The 26,586-nt window shown below is 35.1% G+C and overlaps 1 protein-coding gene across 1 annotated transcript in view; it reads left to right on the forward strand.

Annotated features, from left to right (window-relative positions):
- PTPRN2 (protein tyrosine phosphatase receptor type N2) overlaps positions 1-26,586 on the forward strand; it is a 925,005-nt gene that overhangs the window by 868,857 nt on the left and 29,562 nt on the right. Inside the window, exons 18-21 of the mRNA XM_058179748.1 lie at positions 3,851-3,970; positions 6,513-6,679; positions 18,694-18,747; positions 20,614-20,678. Coding sequence (XP_058035731.1) covers positions 3,851-3,970; positions 6,513-6,679; positions 18,694-18,747; positions 20,614-20,678 — 406 coding nt within the window. The remainder of the gene's footprint in view (positions 1-3,850; positions 3,971-6,512; positions 6,680-18,693; positions 18,748-20,613; positions 20,679-26,586) is intronic.

A 26,586-nucleotide genomic window follows, 5' to 3' on the forward strand; every position in this document is an offset into this window, starting at 1 on the left:
AAGGTAAAGCATTTTGAATTGGACCTGTAAGGAAACTAGCAAACAGTTCAGCTTGCAGAGCAGAAGTGTAACATGCGCCATTTTAGGGCACGCATAGCTGTCTGTCGTACTGTATTTGGCACCAGCTGAAATTTTCTGATATTCTTCAAGGACAAGTTTCTTGTAGACCATATTACAGTAGATATACTACTGTACATGAAATGACAAGGGTGAGTGTCTGTGAGCAGAGCCTCCCAGTACAGGAACAGGTGCAACTGGCACACAAAACAAGGCTGTATTAAAGCCTTCGTAGCCATGATTGCTACCTGCTCTTTGTGCAGATGTCTCCAGTTTAGAGGATCCCAGATCACACACTGTGTCTGTTTGGGAAAATGCAAGTTCATCCAGTACCAAATATGGCATAATCCATGAATTAGATGGCCTCAAAATCCAGTCATTTAGTTTTGTCAGTGTCCAGCTGAAGCCTTTTTGCTCCCCTTCCAGATCTCCGTGATCTCCAGGATGTGAGGTCAACAGCCTCACTTATTCTGTAGGCAGAGGCAGCAAGGTATAGTTGGATATCATCAGCATATCAATGACCTCTCCCTCCATAATAGTGGATGATACCATCCAGTGGCTTCATGTAGATGTTGAACCCTGCAGGATCCCACAAAATAGGGACTAAGAATGTGATCACTCTCCTCCAATTACCACTGATTATAATTGAACTGAAGAGAAAGGAAAAGAACCAGCATGATGTAGTGCCATCCATCTCCAATCCCCGGAGCCAATCCAGAATGATACCATGGTCAATGGTATCAAAAGCCATTAAATGGTCAAGAGATCATCCAACAGCATAACCAATGTTGCTTCTGTCCCATACCCAGGTCTTAATCCTGACTAAAAGAGGTCCAGATAATCTGGTTCAACCAGAATCCTTTGTAGCTGCTGCACAACATGGTAGGATCCAGCAGTTATTTCTTGAAGATGGGGTAGACCAGTGTCTCCTTAAGAATAACCACTCAAAGAAGAATTCATCACTGCTAGAATCCACCCACACAACTCCTTGGCAGTTTTAGATGTAAAGAGCAGGTGACTGAGCTCATAGTCATAAGGTCTCTGTCCACTTCCTAAAGCCCAAAGATTCAAACCATTCTCAAATAATAAGGAAATATTCTATCCAGGTATTTCCCTAGGACCTATAAAAATGATCCATACTTGGTAGCCAGATTCATTGAGTTAAGTTATGGAGAAATGTTATGTGAATGCATTAAAACAACAGGGGGGAAATGGGTTTAATCTAAATTTGTGTTTGGGCAATTATGTTCCCAGTCACCTGGGTTGTATGAATCCTAAATTCTAGAAAATGGGTAATAGTTAAATCCATACCTCATACCTGTAAAGAAAAGAGAATTTAGAACTGCTATGAAAACTCAATGCTCCATTGTGAAACTCATTGCGAAGAACCCAGCAACCAGAAGAAGCTGTTCTGAAATATTGATGTGTTGTGTTGCCTAAGCCACACTCACTGCTGCTTCCCTAGCAAAGGAGGAAGAAGCAGCCATATCTGCACCAGGAAGGGGTTCTAAACAGGAAATATGGTAATCACAGTATCCCTATAAGAATTCTACCCCTTATATCTGTGAACAGCATCAATGTGTACAAAGTAGTTTAGTTTAGTTTACTTCATTGTCATTGCACCTTGTACAACTAAATTAAATGCCATCTTCAGTGTACATTATACATAAAAAAAATAAAACACACATCCTTCACATTCCATATAACTGGATTGAAAACCCCTGTTATTGCATTAATATTACACTATACAATAGAATTCAATATAATTACTGCTCTGGGGTAGAAGCTGGTTTTCAGCCTATTTGTCCTTGTTTTTATTATTCTGTACCGTCTGCCAGATGGTAATAGTTCAAAAAAGAGTAAGGTATGGTCACATTGCCATGACCACCATGCTTATTTTGATACACACATATATTGTGGATGGGAAGATGTCATCACAAAATGAAGCTAGGTCTGTTCCTTCCTGATGCAAGGGTTTTTGGGAGGCAGGACTGACAAAACTGGGACAAACTCTACATGTCCCCAAATCCCATGTCCTTGGAATTGTATGCTGCCAGATTCAATGGTAGGAAACTATGATTAAGGCTAGATAATAGTATGATTAATGTGTGTGACTGGGACTGTTATGTAAGTACAGTCAAAGATTTCAACAGAAATTTGAAAATATGTTGCAGAGTTGAAGGTAGGCAGATACGTTTCAAAAAAGAAAAAAAATACTATTTTCAAGCATTGTTAGATTTGTATGTTTTGCCTTTGCTTAATGCTGTCAAGTATTTTAAGCAAAATATTTCTTTTAAAATGTCCTGAAAATCAAAGGAAATAGAATAGAATAGAATTTTATTGGCCAAGTGTGATTGGACACACAAGGAATTTGTCTTGGTGCATATGCTCTCAGTGTACATAAAAGAAAAGATACGTTCATCAAGGTACAACATTTACAACACAATTGATGATCAATATATCAATATAAATCATAAGGATTGCCAGCAACAAGTTATAGTCATACAGTCATAAGTGGAAAGAGATTGGTGATGGGAACTATGAAACGATTAATAGTAGTGCAGATTCAGTAAATAGTCTGACAGTGTTGAGGGAATTATTTGTTTAGCAGAGTGATGGCCTTCGGGAAAAAACTGTTCTTGTGTCTAGTTGTTCTGGTGTGCAGTGCTCTATAGCGTCGTTTTGAGGGTAGGAGTTGAAACAGTTTATGTCCAGGATGCGAGGGATCTGCAAATATTTTCACGGCTCTCTTCTTGATTCGTGCAGTATACAGGTCCTCAATGGAAGGCAAGTTGGTAGCAATTATTTTTTCTGCAGTTCTAATTATCCTCTGAAGTCTGTGTTTTTCTTGTTGGGTTGCAGAACCGAACCAGACAGTTATAGAGGTGCAAATGACAGACTCAATAATTCCTCTGTAGAACTGGATCAGCAGCTCCTTGGGCAGTTTGAGCTTACTGAGTTGGCGCAGAAAGAACATTCTTTGTTGTCCTTTTTTAATGAGTTAAAAAAGGACTTAATTTATGAGTTTAATAAATTAAGACAAACATAAATTTGTATGGAACAGAAAAAGGAATCTTTGAATTGAATGTAACTGCTTTATGCTATTTATCCAAATATTCTGTTTTTGTTGTTTTTTCTATTTACATTTCAATTCTATTTATATTACAATTGCTTATAAACATTTCTGTGAATAAATGTGACCCTTTGCACAAAGATCAGTTTCCTTTTCATCAGGTAATTTTATATGCTAATAAAAATACAATCAAAACTGCATACAAATATAGCATCAAAGTATGGCATAATGCAGATATTAATGATTACACAGATTCTTAAGAATTCAGTGGATGGTTTTTGCTCAATAACTATTTGGAAACACTGTCTTGGCTTGTTTTAATGTTTTTTTAAATAACATCCTAGAAATCTCTCTCTTTGTTTTTTTACTTTAGCAGAATAATTAAATAGTTGAAACTTCCCTAATTTCATATATTGGTAATAGCTATGTATTTTGAGGAAATATATAAAATTTACATTATGTTTTACATATTATAAAATATATTTATATAAATATATATAAATATTTATAGAAATTTTTTGGACATTCTTTAATATTTCATATGATTCCATTTTATTCAATGATTTGGAAGCAGCTGCACAGAAAAATGTCTAATGAAAATGAAATATGTTTCCTGTGAATGGAATAAATTTCAATTGTGTTTCTGGGTGTAGTAATTACACACATCATGCAGTAATTAGGCACTCATAGTGTAACCATGGTGTCTTTCTTTGTCTGCAGATGGTCTGGGAAAATGGTTGTGTGGTTATTGTCATGCTGACCCCTCTCACTGAAAATGGACTCAAACAGTGCTACCACTATTGGCCAGATGAAGGGTCAAATCTCTACCATATCTATGAGGTATTTAAAGAAAATATCTGCTTGTAAATTTGACAGTAAGCGTGTGGTTTTCGTTTTGTATAGAGGAAAATATTGCTTAATGGAATTGGCCTGCAAACTGAACTAAGGACTTACCATAAAATTCAAAAATTGTGTGATTTTTCAATCATTTCAGTTTCATTAAAATTGATTTTCAGCATGTTCAGCCGAAAAACAGTTTTGTTCCGATTTTAAATAAATGTACAAAAGATTTTTAAAGTTTTCTTTTTTTTCCTAATACTTTAAAATACAAATAAGAAGGGAGTTAATATTTATAATAGTATAGAACTTATAAATATTTAACAGCTACTATAAATTCCACAATGTTTCAAAATATCTATTCTTGTGATAATTAAACTATTTTTTTAAAGTTAAACTTATTTATTTACATACAGAGGGAGGGAGGGAAAGAGAGAAAGAGATTGCTTTGATGTAATCACAGCAACTTTCTTTGCAAAGCAAATTGGAGCAAATTTTCGCTGCCAAGATTTGAAACCATGAGCTAGAAATGCTGTCTAGTTTTGGTGCTAGATTTGGATGAGTATAATTTCTAAAAGAATAAGCAGCTTTATAATCACCAAGTTTGTTGATCTATACATCATTCATAGGCAGCAAGGAAGGCTGTATTGTTCAGCTTGTTTTTCATGACCATTGTCTCAGTTTAATTGTAAACTAATTATAAAGGATTTCTTTTCTTTTTCTTTTTTTACATTTTTAAAAATCCTTCGCCTGACCACTGTTTGCCATATATGGGTGATTTGATCACCTGCAAATTTTGTTCTCTCTACAACATATTATTACTATTGTATATAACATACTACAGAAGGTTCTTATTTTCTGTGGTTATGTTGCAAAGATTGCTGGATAATTAATGGGCAAGTTCTAGTAATTTTACATATATAAGTCAAATTGTCCTAGCTATTGAATACAGCAGTATTTTCTTTTACTCCACTCTGCCTGAGCTAGCATTATCTTTGTATATGAGGAAGAAGCAAACCCACTATTAGGTCTTATATTGCTGAAATTTCAGGGAAGGGGAGAACAGGAATTTGTCTTGAGGATAGCACATATTTTTTTATTTCTATTTTTATAATGTTTTCAAGGAGTTTTGGTTTACAATTTAGACCATTCTTCTATTCCTCACAGCTTTATTTCTTTATTAGATGAGGAAGATTGTTGTAAACAGAATTAATAAATAAATTCAAATGTACCCTTAAAACAAATCCACTTAGTGACTTATTTGAGGATGATTCCCTTACTGATAATCCACAATTAGCAATGACTCATGCAATCTGACTCAAAGTTACAACAGGAAGTTACAAGAAGGTCCTTGTTTAATAACCCGCAAAACTTGTTTAATAACAGCAACAGAAACTGCCAAGATTGTCATCACTAAACAATGCAGGCACATGACATTTCAATCTACAGCAGCTTCACTTAATAACGGTCCCAGTTATCACTGTTAACCAAGAACTCCCTGTACTGTTTCCAATTTTAGATAGTATTATGATGCAGTATATGGATTTAAGAAGGTTAACAGAAACTAACTTCTGCTTAACTTTTTTAATATGTGGTATAAATCACAACAGTGCGTCAGTAGTATTTTGCAATACAGTAATATTCATTTTTGCAAGGACATGTGAAATTTTATATTAGGAATACATAAACTGTGATGCTAAATTTGATTACTGGTTCTTTCCATTATTTATTCTGATAGTAATTTTTTAAAAAATTAAGGTGTTGCAAGTAATGTTCTCTTACATCTACAAAGATTTGCTTTGCAATTGAGCATTACTGCAGCACAAATGTTTGTGGTTGATATAAGTATAAGAGGCTGCTTATACTTTTTTAATTATAAGAGGCTGCTTAGCAAACAAATATCTTGAGCCTTATTATTTTTCCAAGAGCAAATGATGCATCCACGTATCTCATTTTAAAAAGTTTATCATATAGTTTTACATTTTATTTAAGTCAAAATAGTTTAGTTAATCCATTTGTGAGGGTTAGTTGGAAGACTCTATTTAACATCACTTTTAACATTTTAATATTTATTCCAGATGGAATAGAATAAGTTAAGAGAAACTAGATTTCTTAAACTGTTTAATGGGTTAAATAGGAAAAAAGTTTCTATTTGCAAGCCTAACATTCTCTCTAACATCCTATACATTTTCAGTTTAAAACAACTGGATTCATAATTTGTAGGAAAAATTGTGATGCTGCATATATTGTGATGCTGCATATATTGCCAGTAAAAAAGGAAGTGGTAACTCTTAAATGCCCACTATTTAACTTCTGCAATCACCGTATAAAATATAATAAGTTTATTTAGCAAAAGGTATATTATTTTTATCAGAGTAAATATTCAAAAATATTTTTGCTTTAATTCCCACAAGATCCCTGAAACAGTATATTTCATTTTAACTTGAAACATTTTCAGTCATGCCCTAATTAAGTTCACATAGAATTTTATATTTTTAGTTATATTCTATAGTTGATTCAGTTTTGCACTTTTATGTTATAATAGGTAAATCTGGTCTCTGAACACATCTGGTGTGAAGACTTCCTTGTAAGAAGTTTTTACTTGAAAAATCTTCAAAGCAATGAGACTAGGACAGTAACCCAGTTCCATTACCTTACCTGGCATGATCAACAAGTTCCTGCATCCACAAGATCCCTTCTGGATTTTCGCAGGTACAGTAGAAATAATTATTTAATTCCAAAGATAAAAAGTGGTTATAAGAATTGTGTACTGCCTGAAAATAATTTAAGCAATTTATAGTTGATGATGAGGCAGATAAAAGTCTGTGATAGACTTACTTGTTATGTAGAGTACAAATGTATTGTGACTAGGGAATTTAATATGTTGTTCCTTCTCCTGGGTCAAAATATGCTATTTTCTAGTGTTTCACCTAGTAAAATGTGGCACAGAGAATGATCCATTTACTATCACAGTCCTAAAACCAATCCGTCAATATTTTGAATGTCAACTGCTTCTAAAAACTGATGGTAGTAGATTTATAAATACTGTAAATCAAGGATGTCAAACTTGCGACCCGCAGGCCAGATGCATCACACAACCCCCACCCCCATTTTAGCGAAGGGGGAAAAGTCACGATACATCATGTGACGACAATGTGACACCATGAGTTTGACACTATTGCTGTAGACCAATGTTTTTCAGCTGTGGCAACTTGAAGATGTATGGACTTCAACTCTTAGAATTCCCCAGCCAACCAAGCTGGTTGAGTAATTCTGGGATTTGAAGTCCAGACATCTTCAAATTGTCAAGCTTGAGAAAGATTGCTGTAGATATAAATAGCCAGCAAATAGCCAGCATTCCCAGTATAAATAATTAAATTGCTAATTGGGACTTTTAACATCATAATTAATGCACTTGCAGAAAAACTAAACCAACAATTCCATGTAAGTACAAGTGTTTTCTTTCTTTAAATAGGCATATACAACAAGCATATTAGGTGGATATATCTATGTATGTCATGCCAATTTATACCGAAGCTACTATATTTGTCTGTCTCGAGGTAAAACTCATTTTTCATATGGCAATGTTATATTGTTCTATTTTTCTAGGCATTCAGCAACTTCAACTCTAATATACTTTCTTGTATCTAGAATAATCAAAGCACAGCTAAGATGACTGGGGCCTAATGGAGATGCAAAAGTTTTTTATTTTGAAGCAGATTGACAGGTGAATACTTAAGCGTCACCCAGTTATATACTCCCAGGCTGAATTTCCATAGATTAGAAAAAAGCTATACAGATATCCTTTCTATACAAGTCTACCAATTTAACCTCTTTACCAGCTCCAAAGACAGATTCAAAACTCTTCATTGCACTGATCTGCGCATCAAGCTCCTAGTAATGCATAGATACATCATTAATTACATTTTCCCACATTTAATCACTGTTTCCCACCCATGTTTTGTTGGTTATTTTAATGACATTTAAATTCTTTTTCATTTATTTTAAAGTGATTGAGAAAATAGTTTGGGACAAAGGATTAGTATTTCTTTCTTTATATCTCAATATTTTAAATAATTTCTGAAACTCTTATCTGTGTCTTAAGCACTCCCCATCAGTTTTAAGATTCACTGAAATGTTACCTAGTCAAATTCATTAAAATCCCACAACATTCATTGAAAAATGCAAATTTTAGTACATTATATTGAAATGTGCAAGTTTCAATATGTTATATTGAAGTTCCTCCAAATAATGCTGTTAGAATTAAAATAAATACATAAGTACATGTTGAATTAGCACTTTGTAAACATTATTATGATGTACATCAAAATACATAGTGATTAATAAAATTGTATGGTTTATAAATGTTCCCTCAAAGGCTTTTCTATTATTGATAAAGATTACATATACACAAAATATAGTATTTCATCCATATAATATTAATTTAATTATTTAAATCAATGAGCAGTCTTAAGATCATCACAGAGAAGGTCTATGTGGTGGCAAAAAATCCACAGTGACTTGAGAGCCCAATCACTCAAAGTCTTAAGAAATTTTTCAAACTATTTTAGATAATATCTAAGCTTGATGATTAATCTGGATTCAATTCACAGTCATTGTGCTGTACATTTCTTGTATTACAGCAGCTATCTTCTGCTGCTTTTTTCATGTATTCATTTTCCAGTCAACAGACATTTACCAACTAATAGTCTGTACTTATCTATAAGCAGAATGCTAGCCCTAAGATATGGTATGGCTAAAATTGCTTCTTACTGCAGTGTCTAAGGATAAAATCCACAAGCCTTATGCAAGGTTCTTCCATGTGTAATGAAATTTTGAAGGAAATAAAAGAGTGACTTGAAGAAATCCATCTGGATTTAAAAGACAAAAAATACAAGTAAGCTATTAAAAGTTTTGTGGATATGCATCTTATCAGACAACCAAGTGTATCTTTTCAGTAAGACTAATTTATTTTTATTTTCATTACAAATTACTCACAAGTGTTTGGGGATGAGTTCTGTTTTGCTTTTAAATTATAATTCTATTACCTTATAAAAGACAAAACAGATGAAATACTGCTTTGTGTGCCAAAAGCAATTTTAAGGAATATTAATATTAATTTCTCATCAATCTTAATTTTCTTTCTTGAATAGAATTGGTTTTACAGTTATATCTAACAATTTTGATACGTTATTATTCTATAATCTGGAAAAATTAACGCCTTATAATAGAATTAGGTTCTTAAATTAGTCTTACAAAATGCAACCCAACCCCATCACTATTTTTGATGTGGTTTGATTTCCTGTTCATATTTACTTTTAAGTATATTGTACATAGAGATATTTAATATAGAGACCCCATGCCCTAGAACCATAATTCATCACCAAGAAATATTTGCCCCAGATATATTTGTTTTGTTTTATTTAAGTTTTAATTAAGCATATTTCGTTGGACTTTGAAAACAACAACTTTGTGCTTTTTTTGTTCCTACTTGCTAAAGACTATTGTGTTGAATAGATTGTACTATGTTAAACAGATGAATTAAAACTAAGGGATTAAAAGCTCTTCACTGTTTGATATATTGTGCTCTCAGATATTGATGAAGGAAGGAAGGTTTTTTCCCCTCAGTAAGCTTAAAATATCTAGCCAGAATGCAGTGTTTGAAAGGTGAAGCTGCTCCTTCTCAAAATACTGGTCAGTTTAATGGTTGCAGAATCCTAATTTCATTTTGCACAATAGACTAAGCTTTTTAACTCTGGACCAGCTTGTTAGTCATGCACTGATAGTATGTAATTAAATATTTCTTGAGCCCAGAGGGAGCGCATTTACACTTTAAAGAGACACTGCTAAGCTAAAAGATAATTAGCATCACACGTGAGGGCTTTGCTTAAAATATATATTATGCTATCATTGCTTGCTGTGTGCAATGGCATTTATTAATACTGCTCACTTTAAAAATGGTCAAATTCTTATTTTGCCAGCTAATTAGCAGTTGCCAGTGTCATTTTTGTGATGTTGCAGCTAGTAATATAAGCCCAGTTGCATAGTCACAAAAGTGATCATTGGAAACTGTGACTTCTGCAGGGACGTTAAGGAAACCCCCTATCTGAGCCTCTAAGGACCTTTGACCTTTGGTTGCTGATGGTTGCATGGTGATTTCTTTTTACTCAACCAAGGGTTGGTTTGTATGACTAATCATTTTTTCCTAGTCAATTCTTCATCTCTCTTTGTGTATGTATGTATATATTTTATTAAAATAAAACTAAATATTCAGGGCTTTATTTATACATTTTAGTGGGATCTGGAAGGACTAAATTTGAAGGAAATGACACTGCTTTTATAATCAAAACATTCCAATCAGTGAAATTCATTTGAAGCCATTATTTCCATGTGCTTTTTGATATATGTCATAGTTCATATATTTGAAAAGATAGCATTATAATTTTAAAACTAAGATAAACATAAGTTAATCAGATAACCAGCATTTTGGCAATGGAATGAGCCAAATAGAAATTAATGGATAAGTTGAATTATGGAGAGCACAAATGTAAAAAAAATTATTAAAGCCTCAAGCTGTCTTCAGAAATAAAGCTGTTCAAGTCTGAGTTGATGAATACTGTAATTCATCTGCTGCTAATAAAAAGAAGGAAGATATATAGTCCCAAAATATTTTAGAAAGATGTAGAAACATTAGACATTAGTTGCATTTCATACACACTTTGTATATTCAATGCAAACTTAAATGTCACTGCAATAATAAAATGACCTTTTATTGTGTGTATACACATACACACACATATACATACATATACATGTGTGTGTGTGTGTATACACAGATGGTATACATACACACACACGTAATTTAGGCACTTTACATCTTTTACTTGCTGATAAATTTCATTTCAGATTGTATTTAGTGTTAGATAATGCCTGCTCTTTAATATATGATTCAGTTATTTACTCTGTTGTATTATTCCATTAGATCAGGGGTGTCCAAACTTGGCCCTTTGGAGAGTGGTGGACTTCAACTCCCAGAATTCTCCAACTAGCAACTTGCTTAAATTTATAGCTCATGCTGGCTGGGGAATTCTGGGAGTTGAAGTCCACCACTCTCCAAAGGGCCAAGTTTGGACACCCCTGCATTAGATCAAACACTTTTACCTAATAAGCCTTAGGCCCTTTCTACCTGCCTGACTATAGCCCTTTCTATACAGTTATCTTCTGCAGCTGAGCTAATTAACTTTTGACTCAGCTCCACTTTGCTTTTAGCATTGCAAAGATAGTTTTACACTACAAAATGCTGGAGCTGCAGGGCAGAAAATTTTCCCATTGATGGAAATTCTCGCCTTGTCCCAGTCTCTCCCTGCTGGAGTTCAGGTGTGTCTCCTTGCCATCAGCCTTCGTGAACTTAGAAGCAAGGTGTGATTTTATTTTTCCAGTGAAAAAAATGATGAGCATTAGCTAGGTGCCAGAATTTTTTTTTCTTCATTGGTCATTTGGAAGAAAAAGCTGGGTGACTTATAAGAAATACTGAAAATTGTGAAGACATTCTGAAGATGAGAATGCTTCCCAGGCAACATGCAAATATTTCTGAGGATTGGATGGGGTAGTATTATTGGCTATGAACAGATATCTTCAGTGCAAAATCATTGCCTGATTTTCTTGCTAAAGATGTCTGTCTTTAATTATATTTTTTAAAGCATGGTCTAAGTCACAGATTTATTTTATTATACTATGCTTAGAGAAGCTGCTCTCCATAATTTCTTATAAAAAGAAAAGATCTTATGAAGATTGTACCCTAACAAGCATATTAAATCAATTAATGCAGTTGGATTTGTTTTCTAAATAAGTATTTCTCATATAAACTGTATTTCTTAAAAACTTAAATGTACAGTATATGTTTACAGAAATTTTATGCAGGAGATTGCGACTATTCCTATTTTAGGGAAATTTATAGATGAGGTAGCAATTTGCTCAATAACACTGTGGTGTGTGTCTATGTGTATAATCCCACAGTTGTACTACTATTTAGTGATGGCATTCTAGTAGCTGAAATGCAGGTAGGTTGTTATCTGTATTTGCAGTGGTCAACAGGAAGAAGAGGCACAGGTGAGGGCCAGGCAAGAATTCTGACTCCCTCAACCTTGATTTAAACGGGCTCAATGCTGTAACTATCAATAGTTTGGAGTACTCCCCTTGTAGTGATTGTAGTCTTCCACATAGGTTCCTATTGAAATCTACTGGGTCAAAAAGACATTAGCCATTGTTATTTTCCATATACATATGCATATGGACACACAGATCTTACATCCAAGCCTAGTAGTGCCAGCTCTGTTACTGAGTACTCTTCCAAGGTTTCACATTGATGTTTTGGAGCATTTCAGATCTCCTCCTCAGTTATTACCACCAGCACAAAAACATCAGGTTCTAGCTTTTACAAATAAAGAACCAAACCTTCCCCTCCTGGGGGAAGTTATATTGCTAGGCAAAGATTGGGAGAGGCTCAACAGATTGCTGAGTAGAATTCAGTATGGCTAGGTCCCATGGTGATCTCCACTTTTTCAATGATTTATTGAAGGAAGGAAGCAGGAAGCAGATTTGCTACTTAAGAAGCCTTCAAAATGTTTGATGGGAACTTTTTTCCAGCCTTGTGCCAGAAGGTGATGGATCACCTGGTTTGGGCAGTAGCCTGTTGCCACAGTCCCCAGGAAGAGTCAAATAGGTGCACTTCAAGCTCAGAGGTAGACAGCGTATGCTTAGGGTATGTGTAAATACAAATAACCACGAAGTGAAACTTGGATTGACCATTACATTCCTACTTCAACTGCAAAGGAATTTAGTATTGTACCTTCCTATTCCTAGTAATTTCCAAGAATGAGATTTGCGAATCTGAGAGACAGAAATTTATGCATAGACATAGAAATTTATTCAGTCCATATCTGCATTGTTTATAGAGCCAGTGTCAACTTGCAAACTAACCCTGGCCTGCTCTCTAAGTTGTTAAAAAAATATTTGAGTTCAGATAGACCATGCAAGTCCATAGAAGCTCTATGAAGCCTCATTTTACCTAAACCTTGTCTCATCCATCCATCCTTTAATCCTTAGCAGGTCACCTTGAAGTGATTAGAAATCTCAAGTTCTATTCAGGCTTGGAGAGAAGGAGAGAATTAGGGGAAAGGCATGGGGGTTGTGAAAAGCGGCAAGTGACTCGAAGATGAACTATAAAGTAAAACACACAAAGCTCTCCCCTCCTAGAAGTTTGCAGAAAGAAACTATTTGAAGAGCAGCTCATCATCATTTTTTAAAAAAAACAAAAAGGTTTCGCCCATTCATTGCAACCACCAAGTTTCCCCCACTCTTTCAAATACCCATACATCATTTGCAAATTTAAATGCCGCAAAAATGTTCTGCAACTGCAATAGAGAATTATTCAGACTTGGTGATGCTCTTTCCCTTTTTGTTTAGTTTAATAAGAGTCTCTAGTGTAACCCCAGGTAGATAGTGGGGAATAGAAATGAATGTACAGGAAGATTTGGGAGAAAAGGTAGGGCAGGTGGGGTGAGACTTTTTTAAGTAATGTGAACAGTTTACAGGCAGAATTTATCAAGGAAGGCAGGAAAGAAGAGAGTTAAGGAAACATTTAAGAAGAAAGAAAGCCTTGAATAGGGCTAAAATTTAGGAGGGAAGGGGACAGGGTTATGGGGCAGAAAGTCACAAAGTCTAAAAATAAGTTTTGAAAAGAAATGTTACTTCCTTTCTTCTATACTGAAGAGCTAAAAGGAAGAAACACATGCACACATACAAACTTGGGAACAGAAATAAACAGGGAGCACACACAGCTTGTTCAAGAAATTTCTTGGGGTACATATAGGTGGGCATATCTTGTGCTTCAGAAAAATCAGATCGACACAAGTTGTATATGCACAATCATATTTGATTAAAAAACAAAACCAATATAAAACTATTGGTAATTCTTGGTTTTCACAAGCCTGGCTTGCAAGTGTTCCAGCTGAAGGAAGAGATTATACAAATTGCTGTTTTCTTCCCATCAATGGGAAGATTTCTTATTCTCCCATAATGGATAAGAATCCATTCATCCTCCATAATGGAAATAATGGATTTCTTACATTCTTCTTTATTTGAATTTCAAACATTCCTTCCTCAGAGAACTGATAAAAACCTACGCTCTCCTTTTGTTCTATAGGCCAAATTGGATGGGAATCACCTAGGAACTGGGCCAATGGTTATTTCAGTAGTTTCCTCTGGTGGCAAAACTGTTACATCATATATATAGGTGCTATTAATTTCCCTTTAGTATTCCCATCCAAAATTCCCATCCCATTAAGCATGGGCTGAAGGGGCACCAAATGCATTTGGAGAGGAGATAGTAATCAAAAGGTTCCCCCCCTCCCCCATCCTCAGCCTCCAAATTATTTGAAAGTTTGTAAGTCAGATAAGGTGAGGGAGCTGAAGGAATGTTTTTTTAATAGGTTTCATACATTGGCTATCAACAATGCAATCAACTCACCATTTCACATCAATTCCCCCTTACTCCAAATGCACACACCTCACATATATATATCAACAACTGAAAAATAGGCTCACACAAGAGGAAAAGAAAGAAAAGACCAGAGCTCTTAAGTTTTAAGATCATGAACAGACATTTTTCTTCTATAGAACTTAAACTTTGCAATTTTTACTCTGCTTCAATTTTAGCAATAGCAATAACACTTAGACTTATATACTGCTTCACAGTGCTTTATACCCCTCTCTAAGCGATTTACACAATCAGCATGTTGCCCCCAACAATCTGGGTCCTCATTTTACCAACCTCTGAAGGCTAAGTCAAAAGGCTGGCAGTAATGCATTCTAACTCCTGCGCCACCACAGCTCCTTTTTAAATTAAAGAAACATTCTTTTCCGTTCAAGAGAGGGATTTAGCTTTTAGGTTAGTTAAAAGCACCCATTTGTGGTGAAAACAGATTATCAGCCTCTCTTTTTTTTTTTTTGTTTGTTTGCTATTTGCTATTTGCTATTTTTTCCATTTCCTATACTACCACTATGCATGCTTTTCTTCACTCCTGCCTGGACAGGCAGTTTCCTTCCATCCCAGACAACAAGCAGGCTAGTCCCTTTTCAGAGGGGAAGCTGGGGACACCTCCAATATAGGACTTGCTCAGTCACTCTACCTGAAACGTGTTTCCTGACTATTTGGAGTGTCACACATATCAAGAAAGAGTCCCTCGTGCAGCAGTCTCCAACTGTTGTGACTTGGTGGCCCAGCTGAGGGTGGAGAGGAAACAGGCCACCCAAACGGTGGGCTGGCCTGTACATGCAGCTTGACTTGCACGAGCAGCAGGCTGATACACACGCACATGCACGTGCAGCTTGACTTACGCAAGTTGAGCTGTCCGCATGTGTGTACACATGCTGGCCCTCAGCTTGCGCAAGCCATGATGCATGTGTGCACTGACCCGTCGCTCATGCAGCCCAGTTCCAAATAGGCACATCCTGGTAGTGGTTTGTGTCGTTGGGGTTGGGGACCCATAGAATAATACACTTCCCTACCTTCTACCTGCAAGCACTGGGAGCCTGGGAGAGGACTCTCTTAGGTACCCCCACCTCCTCTCCGCCTTCAATTTTCAGGCACCATGCACTCAAGAACATTATCTGAATAGAGTGTGGGCACTCCTTTCCTTTTTGATTCTGAGACCAGGCTGGCAGTTGCCCAGATAAAGCTAAGCAGGCAATCTCACAATCTGCTGAATCCTTCAAATTGATCCAACATTGCCTCACAAGAGTTTGGTGCAGTTGAAACTGACACGGAATGCAGTCTATGGGCAGCATGAAAGGGGAATCTCTCACACACACACTCACTGGCTTTGAGACACAGATTTTGTTTGGTATTACCAACAGTGAAGCCTTTGGTTCAAGCAAATATTTAGTCCCAAACCAACACTCTCTTTACTATCTTTGCTGAACGGGGCAGAATCCAGGCATGACCCTCAAGACAAATGGTCTGGTGCTGACTGAGTGAAATTACTTGAGTTGGGTCCACTCCTCCAGGTCAGCCTAAAATATCTGGCTTTAATCTAGGCTGGGTTTTCAAAAGAACATTTGTGGTGAATTGGTTGAAGAAGAGCAGAGCACACAATCACAGTAATTAAAGATAGGCTACAAAATTCAGGATGGTTATTTGATAGAAAAACCCTTCCTCTGTTTCACCCAGGGACACAGTTACCCCCTAGGAATTATTAGAAACTGCAAGTAAGTAAACAGGCAAAAGAGCGTATTCTAAGGTTTGGCATTGCTGATTGTTGTTTTCTTTTTCCCATTTTTTTTACCATGTCAGTTGGCTTTCTGTTTAATTAACATTGCAGGTAGATGTGGCAGTCACAAAGAGGAAGGTTTTGTTTGTTTGTTTATTATTTAAAACATTTATATAGCTGCCTGACTTTAAAACAACCCGGGTGGCTTCCAATAAAATCATTTTAAAAACTGTAAAACAATAATAAAATCAAAAAAATTGGCATTAATCCACAGTGATGTGTGATTATCTGGTCTTTTCTGATGCTTAGATTAGAAAGCCAGGCGCTTTACAAAAGGCTAGAAAGACAAATACCTGCCAAACTTCAGGGAACAAAGTATTCCACAGGGCAGGGGCTGCCACAGGAAAAGCATGTTTCCTGACTCGGACTAGATGGCAGTATTTGGGGAAAGGAACCAGAAATGTGCCCATCTATCTAATAGTCAGGTAGATCTCCTTAGGGAAAGGTGCTCCCACAGGTAGGCCGGCTTTTTGCCATATTGGGCTTTAAAGATGGTGACTAGTACATTTTGGTTTTTTTTAATTGGTGGAATGTCTAGTATAACAGAAGCAAATGTTTATTTGAATGGGCTTACTTCCTTCCCACAATGGCACAGAAGGGGTTATCCTATAATCTCAGAGGCACTATTTAAAAAAAAAATCCCTTCATATGAGCAATGAACTATCTTAAATTAGGACCACCAAATCACTCCTAAATTCATCTATCAGAAAATCTGTTTTCTTTGTTCTGACATGTCCCTGAACCCAGCTCAGGAACCATTGTTCTATATAGCCTTTGTCTGAAATGTTATACTTGTCATTAAGGCCAACATCAGTTACTATTGTCTTTGCTTCAACTAAGTGTTATGTAGCATCTCCAATTTGGCACTAATTATTTTCCTACATAGTTATGCATGATTTATACAGAGTTTTATTTTTATTCCATTCTGATCTCTAACTCTAACTCTATGCACCTCATTCTCATAAATAATGGATTTTGGACACCAGGTCCTGATCTTTCCCTAAGGCATTCTTCTTCCTCCTCCTCCTATTCAGCAAAACGCAGCTACTTCTCACTCTGTCTTCTCTGTCTTTAAGTGAAGATACTTAAATTAGAGAAAAACCATTGGTTTGTTATATTCTTTATGTAAACTTGTAAATCATTAGAATTTTAATGCTGGTTTGAGTTGATTCTTTCCTGATCTTTTCAAGCTAATGATCCTTCTTCGTTCATTAACTGGAATAAATGATGTGAATTTATTAATTCCATTTTTTTACTCAGAGGCAGTTATTCTCAAATTAGGAAACAGGGAAATATATATTTTATACAGAAAAGATTTCTACAAAAAAGAAATCTGGTACTAGTTGCTAGACATATATGTGTGCATGTGTAAGTTTACACATATACATATACCTACAAAAGGAGAATAATAAAATATCTAAGTAATTTAGGAATTTTTAGGTAAAACATTTTGAATTATGCCTATAAAATATTGTGTGTGCATGCCTGTGTCCACATAGAAATTCTGTTTCGAGGATTTAAAGTTTATGTTTCGAGGATTTAAAGTTTATTAAAGATCAGAAAATAAAATGTATTATATAAATCTAGCAGTTAGGTATGCAAGATTAAGGGGGGGTTCATTTATTGTCCTGTGAATTAAGGAATATATTCCTAAAACAGCAGCTTTTAAACATTGATTTATTAGGAATGTATGTATCATCTTTCAAAGCAAAAGTTCTCAATGAAACTGTATTAGCTTTTGAAGGAAAACTCTGCTAATACTGACTCAGAACACTAACCAAAGCTAGATTTGTTGTCATTTGTATTACTAACGTAGGAAATGCAGAAGAAAAGGAAAACACCCTTTTATTACTTTTTTATTGCTGTTTAAGAACATATACTGTCTTTGGTTCAAAAATTCAGTACAATATACTAACTATAGAGATAAGGAACATTTGGAATAACATGGTATTTTAAGGTTGTGAGGAAATTATGATTCTGTATGTTGGGACCACAAATCATGCTAAGCTAAAATTTGTTTTATTGTTGAAGAAGCCTTCTTCTTGTGTTCACACACAATATTAAAACTTACATATACTTTAGAATCCACAATGATTGAGTTCATACATTGTGTTAACCAAACCTAAACAATCTCTATAATAATTTAAATAGCAGTGAAAATGAAATGAAGGATTTAATTGATAACAAATTAATCTAGATTATAATTCTGTAAGCATTATAAAACACCTTTACTAATTCCTGTGACTCTTGTGCGGGAAGAATATATTTTAAGGATTATACCTTTGTTCTGTTTTAATAAATAAGTTTTTGTGACTTAATTTTTTATGATTCCTGAAAAGTAATATATTCTTAGATAATTATTAATATTTAACAACATCTTTGTTTGTTTTATTGCAGAAAAATAAACAAGTGCTACAAGGGCCGTTCTTGTCCAATAGTTGTGCATTGCAGGCAAGTATATTTTTTTTAAAAAAAACATATATCAAACTGACACATTAATAGCTTTGTACACTGATTTATTAAATAATCAAATTAAATGTTTTATAATTCTGACTACTTCATTCATATTTTCTACTGGTGTGAGTTTCTTATAAATGCAGAAATTCTTGACAATTTTCATGTATAGACTGATGCTTTAAGAAAACAATTATCTTAAATTATCTAAAACTAATGGTCAGATCTCACCTAAACCTCTTCAGAAATTGTTTCTTTTTAGGAAAATGTAGCAGATGCATTTAATATATACTGCAATGGTACATATTTTTAGATGGGCAAAAGAGTATTGAGTCAAATAGAAATTACTTCTTGGATATGCATAGGATTATACTACTTCAAAAAAAATAGCCCTTTTCATGTCTGTTACTGAATTCCATTTAACATACATTGTTTTAAAACCTTCAATTTTTTTGTTCATAGTGCAATAATAAGGTATAATTACTATGTATATGTATACTGTGATCTATTCACAATTATGTTTTGTAGAAAATTCAAACTAGCCTTATCTTCTCAGTCTTGTCATTTTCTATGACAATAAGAAATACTTTGTGATCCAGCTGAAAAATGGATAACTAAAAGATTACTGTATATATTTTGGTTTACCACCAGAATGTGCAGGTTGAGTATTTAATCCAAGAATCATATTATTTCCAAAAATTCATTAATATTATTATGTGATTTTTATAGGCGCAGGCTTGTGGTTTTTTTAAGTTTATGTATAATATTATGACCAAGTCTGTTATTTTAAGAAACAAAAATGTTTCTTTGTTTTCATTTTTTATTTATTTTGAGCCCCTTAACATCATTCTGTAGTTGATTAATCTGATACAGCAAATTATTTTTCACTCAGATTGAACACAACATCTCACTATTGTTGTCATATATTTTTTCTTTCAAAAACTTCTATATATTAAGAAATATTAAAATGAGAAATCACTTCCAACGGACTCATTCTCTTTTGTGGAAGTATTGTCAAAAAACCCATAATAGGTTACAAACTGGGGAAAAGAACAAAAGGAAAATTGCTGAAATCTTAATAATGTTTGCTCACAATAGATACAAAAGGGATCACATTTCCAGATAAAAGCTGGCCTTTTTTGAAGGCAGTGAAGACTGTATTCAGATTACAAATCTTGACATATTTACACTTTCTATGACAAATCGCCATTTTTGTTGTCATTCCTGAACAGCAATGCCCTGAGCAGGTTAAAAATAATGTGCAGAATATGAATAGCATCTTTTTTTAATTGCAGCAGTTTTTCTGTAGACATGAAAGGAAGAAAGTAGCTAGCCATATCTTTTTTCCAGGCTCAGGTGGCTAGTATCCAATTTCTCCGTGAAGAATAATATGCCCTTTAAATAACAAAAGGTTTTTCACACAGCAGGAGGAGAAGCAGGTCAGCTTGCAGAGCCAGGAAAGTTCCTGGAAATTTAAAGAGAGCTATCATTTGGGGAAATGCTTTTTCCTCTTTTTGCTTTTTTCTTGCAGACCAAGTTGAACAGCTTTTCATAATGCACACAGGTTTCTAACTTACTTGTGTTGAATAAAAATATTAAATGACACTATTCCCAAACGTGTATTTTTGTCTTTAGAGGAGTAAATTCTTTATTCGAAGCTTTACTGTTCACACACAAACCTAGTAATCATGTATGAATAGTTCCTTTTTTAGAGAAGTTTTTTTTCAGTCACTATTACCTAATTATGTGCTCCTCCATCAAGGTTAGTCCCCCACTTATATTAACATCATATCAAGATAAGCTCTCATTTTGTTAGGATTTTGTGCACATTGAATTAATTAGATTTTTTCTCATTGTCTATAGTGATGGTGCAGGAAGAACTGGAACCTACATCCTAATTGATATGGTTCTCAATAAAATGGCCAAAGGTGAGAATAAAAAGTGATGCTGCTTTAGAGTTCTGCAATATTCTGTCCTATTCATAGATGGACCTCAGATACATAGTGAGGAAAACTGCCTTTGTCTGAATTTGATGCCTTTTTTTTTTTCCTGAAAAGCTTTTTTTAAAATAAATGGTTTGACACATGCAGTTACAAAAAGTATAAGCTATGTATTTTCATCATTTATATACCTTCAAATAAGAGAAAGTAGAAGATACATAATTAATGTTATTTGCTCAAGTCTGTAAATGTCCATTTCTTCAGCTGCATTCACCTATGCAGTTATTTATTTATTTATTTATTTATTTATTTATTTATTTATTTATTTATTTATTTATTTATTTATTTATTTTGTCACAACAATATATGTAACTATCATACAGAAAGGTTATATAGTATATAAAGTATATAAAGAAGAAAAGAAAAACAATAGGACAGGAACGGTAGGCACGTTATGTTCAATAGCTTTTCTGGTTTGGTGGTTATTCTGAGGTCATGAGATCATTTTCAACCTGAAATTTGAAGAATTCTTTCAGTTACATGTTTTTATTACCTAAATTTAAAAGACTAATTTAGGTATTCCTAATCAAAGGGCTTCCTTGAGTCCCTAACAGAAACTGACTCCATTCTTACATTACACAATGCTAAAGAGTACATATTTCTGCAGATCTGAATGCATGCCTATTATCAATATGCAATTACTTATCAATTCAAAATAAGAAATTAGTGAACACAGCAGGCATAGAAATTTGAACTCCTTTCTTGTTTATTCACTGCTACTTTATTTTAATTGTGAAATTGTTAATAAATCCCCAAAATATAATGGACTCCTTAGTCCAATATGTGAAAACAATTCCATTGTTAACAATACTCAGACCTTCTAACTCCTCTGGTTCTGATTATTGTTCTGTCATGTTTCAATGATTGTGGGTTGGTATCTTAGTTGTATGAGCATTTGACAGCAATGTGTTTCAGCTCTCAATGTTGTTTGGGCTTCTTTCTTTCTTTCTTTCTTTCTTTCTTTCTTTCTTTCTTTCTTTCTTTCTTTCTTTCTTTCTTTCTTTCTTTCTTGGCTGCTAAATGCGCCTTCATTTTAGCTGCCTTTCATTCTACCTGTGCTTTTGCTTCAACTGCTTCTGAACCTGATTGTGCTCCTCCCGATTCTAAGGGGGACTTTTATTTTATTGAACTGTCCAGAGTGACTAATGTGCTCAAAAAGTCCTGGAGACTTTGAGACATGGGAAGAGAGGGAAGATTTAACTGTCAATCTTTCTTCCTGGGAATGTGGAATTTTTTTGAGAATCTGTGGGATGGTGTTTGTGTACTATAAAGCTTGTTCGTTGAGATTTAAGGATTGCTTTACTGGTTGTAGCATACTGCCTGGGCTTCTTTATTTTCTACGTTCAAATTGTTCACATTTCTTGTCCAGGCATGTTCAAGTTCCATATGGATCTTTTGCACTGCCGTGCTCCAGGATTCTCAGTGATGTTCAAAGCTAATCTCAGCCTTGAAGAACTGTCCTGGTTTATAGCATTCTCTGCTTTCTTTGGGCTTTCCTTCTTTTCTTGGGCTCTTCCAGACTTGTTTTGAGCATGGCTGCTTTTTTAATTTTTGTTTTTCCCTGGCTTGGGAGAGCAGTCTATGTTTTGGGTTTTACTGCTATTTTTGGAAGATGGAAAGTCACTAAGTTACTTATCAACAGTGACCCACATCATTTGAATTGAATTTAACTTGCAGCAATTCCCAAATACGTTGCTATTCAAACTGGCCATTAGAAGGTCTCTAGATTTATTTGTTTGTTTACTTATCTACTGTATATATTTATTTTGTAAAATTTAGAGGCCGCTAGACTCCCAAGTATTTCTGGATGGCTTACATACTTTATTAAAATTCTCAGTCTTGTAAAGCAAAAGAAAAATTACACTGCAAAGTGCTTCCAAAATGGGGAGGGGAGAAAAAGCCCACAATATAATACAAATTCCCCAAAACTGGCAGGGGTCAGCAATCATGCCCTCCTCCCCCGGGCCTGAGAGGAAAGCCAAGTTTTCAAAGTCTTATGGAACACAAGATTGCCACTAGGAAGCATTTACACTGTCGCTCACTTTGGCCACTAGGGAATTTGCTGTAGTTGTCTCCTAGCAACAGCAAGCCACAGATTTCCATGCAAAGGCTTGAAACTTGCTTTTTTATGGGCATATGCTTCTGTGGGTTTTCTGCTTTGTTTCGTTTTCTCAAAGGCACTCAAATCAGCTGAGAAGTTGGCTAAGAAAGAAATGGCTGAACTATTTGCAGCCTTGATCAGGCAATGAACAGAAGAGGCAGGAGATGTTTCAGGCAGGAGGTACTTTGGCTAGTCAAGTAGACTGTGATTATTCTGACGACTTTGCAATCAAATAGTAAACTGTTTTTAAACTGCTTTTTAGTATTCTGATCTCGTAAGACCACAGATCATAAACTTTGCTGACCAGATAACATTCAAACCTATTATTATTACTATCATTCATACTATCATTCATATGTGTGTGTATGTGTGTGTATTCAAGGTAACTTAAATTTTGTTATAAAGAAAAGAAAACTTTGAATTGAATGTACTATAGATAAAAATTCTCTCAGTTCTCAGTAGTTGCTGGTTGTTTCAGAGGAGGAGATGGTAAAATGGCAAGAAATTACAAGATAAAATGAATTCAGTTTGGTGCGGACTGCTGGCAATCACATCTTAATAACAATGCATGCAAACACTATGAAAATTCCTGGGATTACACCCAAACTGATTTATCTTCCAGAAGATTGTCAGATTTAACTGGTTTTGATGTGAGTGATTGCAACCACTAACATGAATAAGACAATCTATGCTGAGCAGGCTAGATTATTGAATCTGTTACATTATTTTATGGAATATTTTGGGACAAAATTGTTATGGATAGAAAATAGAAATGAAATAGTGGAATATAATTTCACTAATACAAATATTCATACATTGTATTAAGCCATGATTTATTTAACTGTGGTTTGCATAATGTCATAAATCAGAAGCAGCCATACCAAGGTTCCAGGATTACACACAATCTTCAGAAAATGTGGATGAGTCTTCAGAGAATTTTGAAATATGTAATCCAATTATAATGCTATAATGTGAGAGGAGAAAAATATAAATAGACCTCAACTTATGATCACAATTGAGCCCGACATGTTGCTCAACAAGGGAGTTGTTAAGTGAATTTTGTCCCATTTTATGACCTTATTTGCCACAGCTGTTAAGTGAATCACTGCTATTGTTAAGTTAGTAATACAGTTGTTAAGTGAATCTAGCTCCCCATTGACTTTGCTTGACAGAAGATTGCAAAAGATGATGACCCTGGGACTTTGCAACCATCATAAATATGAGTCAGTTGCCAAGTATGTAAATTTTGATCATATAACTATGGCAATGCTGCAACGGTCATAAGTGTGAAAAATGATCATAAGTCACTTTTTTCAGTGCCATTGTAACTTCAAATGGTCACTAAATGAACTGTTGTAAGTCAAGGACTACAGGTGTTAAAATATATGACTAGATAGAAATTAAATAAATTATATTTAGTTTCAGTTTTAATATACCATATTTTTTGGAGTATAAGTCGCACCTTTTTCCCGCAAAAAAGAGGGTGAAAATCTGGGTGCATCTGAATGTAGCCTCGCCCAGCTTCTCAAACAGAGGTTTCAGAGACTGAAAAAAGCATCAGAAACAAAGCTTTAGAAAAGAAGTCCTCAAACAGAGCTTCAGAGGCTTTTTTTCTAAAGCTGTTTCAGAGGCTTTCAGAGGCAGAAAAAAGTTTTTCTGAAACAGTGTTTCAGAAGTTTCAGAGGCAGAAAAAAAAGCAAGGCACAGAGCTCACAACCAAGGAACCTGTTGCTAAAATTCACCTCTGGGAACAGCTGATTGAGGGTATTCCAGGAGGCTGATTTACCCACCAATCAGCTTTTTTCTTATTTTCCTCCCCCAAAACACCTTAGCGTTTTATACTCTGAAAAATACGGTAAATGAAATCAAATGAAATTAATTTCACTCTTAAAGAGTTTCCAGAAGCATTTGGTTTCTAGTTTCTTTCTGATTCCAATTCAAAATGCTGGTTTTGAACTTTAAAGCTCTTCATAGCATAGCGGGGGTGTCGTCACAGTGATGTCACGTGACTTATTGGGACTTTTTTCCCCTTCGCTAAACCGGGGGTGGACTTGGCCAGCATATGACACATCCAGCCCTTGGGCTAGGAGTTCGACAGCCGTGATCTAAGGGATCACCTCTGCCCAATTACATCTGCCTGTCCCATTTCAGCTGGCAGAGGAGGTATGCTCCAGATCTCATCTGCCAGGGACTTACAACTGGCAGATCCCAGAAGACTCTCCTTCTCTGCCATGGCATCTATTTTATGGAACATTCTCCTCCTTGAAGTAAGTTTAGCTCTGCCTTTATATTAGTCAAACTCTTGTGTCTGATACTTTGTAACCTTCAATTGGGTGAAACAAGGCATTTTAGGGCAACAATTTTGAATCAACATACCTAAAATGTGCTAATTTATGAATGCATCCAAAATCCAGGAGCTACAACTTCCGTAGGATTGAAATTTGGCAAAGTTCTATCTGCTTTAGAATCATCATGCTTTCTACTTATACTTCCCAGAACCTTGTAAGTTGCATGATGAAAGGGGAGGTAAGAGGAGCATATCTCAATTTTTCCTCTTTCCTTTTGGTGACTGTGCCCAATCACCAGGCAACTAGGCCTAACCAGCAAGCCACCATTGACTGATTTGAAACCTAGGCCAAAATTTGAATTCTCTTAATGGTAATGACTTGTGAGGGAAGAATAAGAAAGCACTTAAGATACCTGATGGCAAAATAGGGCTAGCTGAGGGGCACTGGCAGTTGATGGGTAAGAGAAGGGGTTCTTGGGGATATGCCAGAATAGAGGGCAGAGGTACATTTTTCCTCCTAGTTCACCATAGTTTCCCTCCTTCCAATAAAGTAGCAAGCAGTTCCATGGGACAGCCGAGGAAGAGAAGGAAGAGTCTTCTCTGAGGCTTTTCTGAGGGTGGTGAATTGAGAGCAAATGATGCAAGCCCATATTATATGTGGAAAGAAGAATGACAACCAATTGCTTGTCCAGTCCCTTTTAAAGTGCCTGAAAATGTGGCTTTGTCATCAGGCTTGGGGGTCCCAGGGAACCGAAGATATTGTAAAGCAGTTCTAGCATTATGTTAATCTAATCTATCTGGTATGAAATAACTATATGGTCTGTTTTTTAACAATTGTTTTTATATATTTATTATTTTATTTTAATGGTTGTATGCCACCTAGAGTCATTTCATATGAGATGGGCTGCTACATGAATTTTTTTGTAATTGCCTTAGCCTCAGTAACAACTGAGAACCTCATAATTCTCATATCTTTAAAATCTCATATATTTAAGGACCACACATAATTAATCCAAAATTCAGTTCATCCTTATTTTGCATATTAGACTGTTTCTAAAGAAGCAGATAATTTTCTTAAATACTTTTGCCATTAAATTTTACAATAATGATTACAGTAGTGATCAAATACGATCGACAGATATTTTTGAAGGTTATTTTTATTTGTTGCTGGCTTTCTCTTGATGCCAGAACTTCTACAGCAGACTAACACACCACTGGGTTGATGTTAGAATCTCCAGGACTTTTAAATCTTGTCAACAGGGCAGAAAGAAAGATTTTATGCTTTGTTTCGTCACTATTTTACCAGGTATTCTGTTTTTAGCTATTTCCCTTCCTTAGAAGCAATGGGAAAAAAAATAATTAAGCCCATTCTAGCAATAAAAATCCCCCTTCCACTTCCACCCCACCCCATTCTTGGGAAGAGTATGTGTGTAAGCTTAGAAAGACTT

Source organism: Ahaetulla prasina, chromosome 4 (assembly GCF_028640845.1).
Source record: "Ahaetulla prasina isolate Xishuangbanna chromosome 4, ASM2864084v1, whole genome shotgun sequence".
In the NCBI taxonomy this organism is placed as follows: domain Eukaryota; kingdom Metazoa; phylum Chordata; class Lepidosauria; order Squamata; family Colubridae; genus Ahaetulla; species Ahaetulla prasina.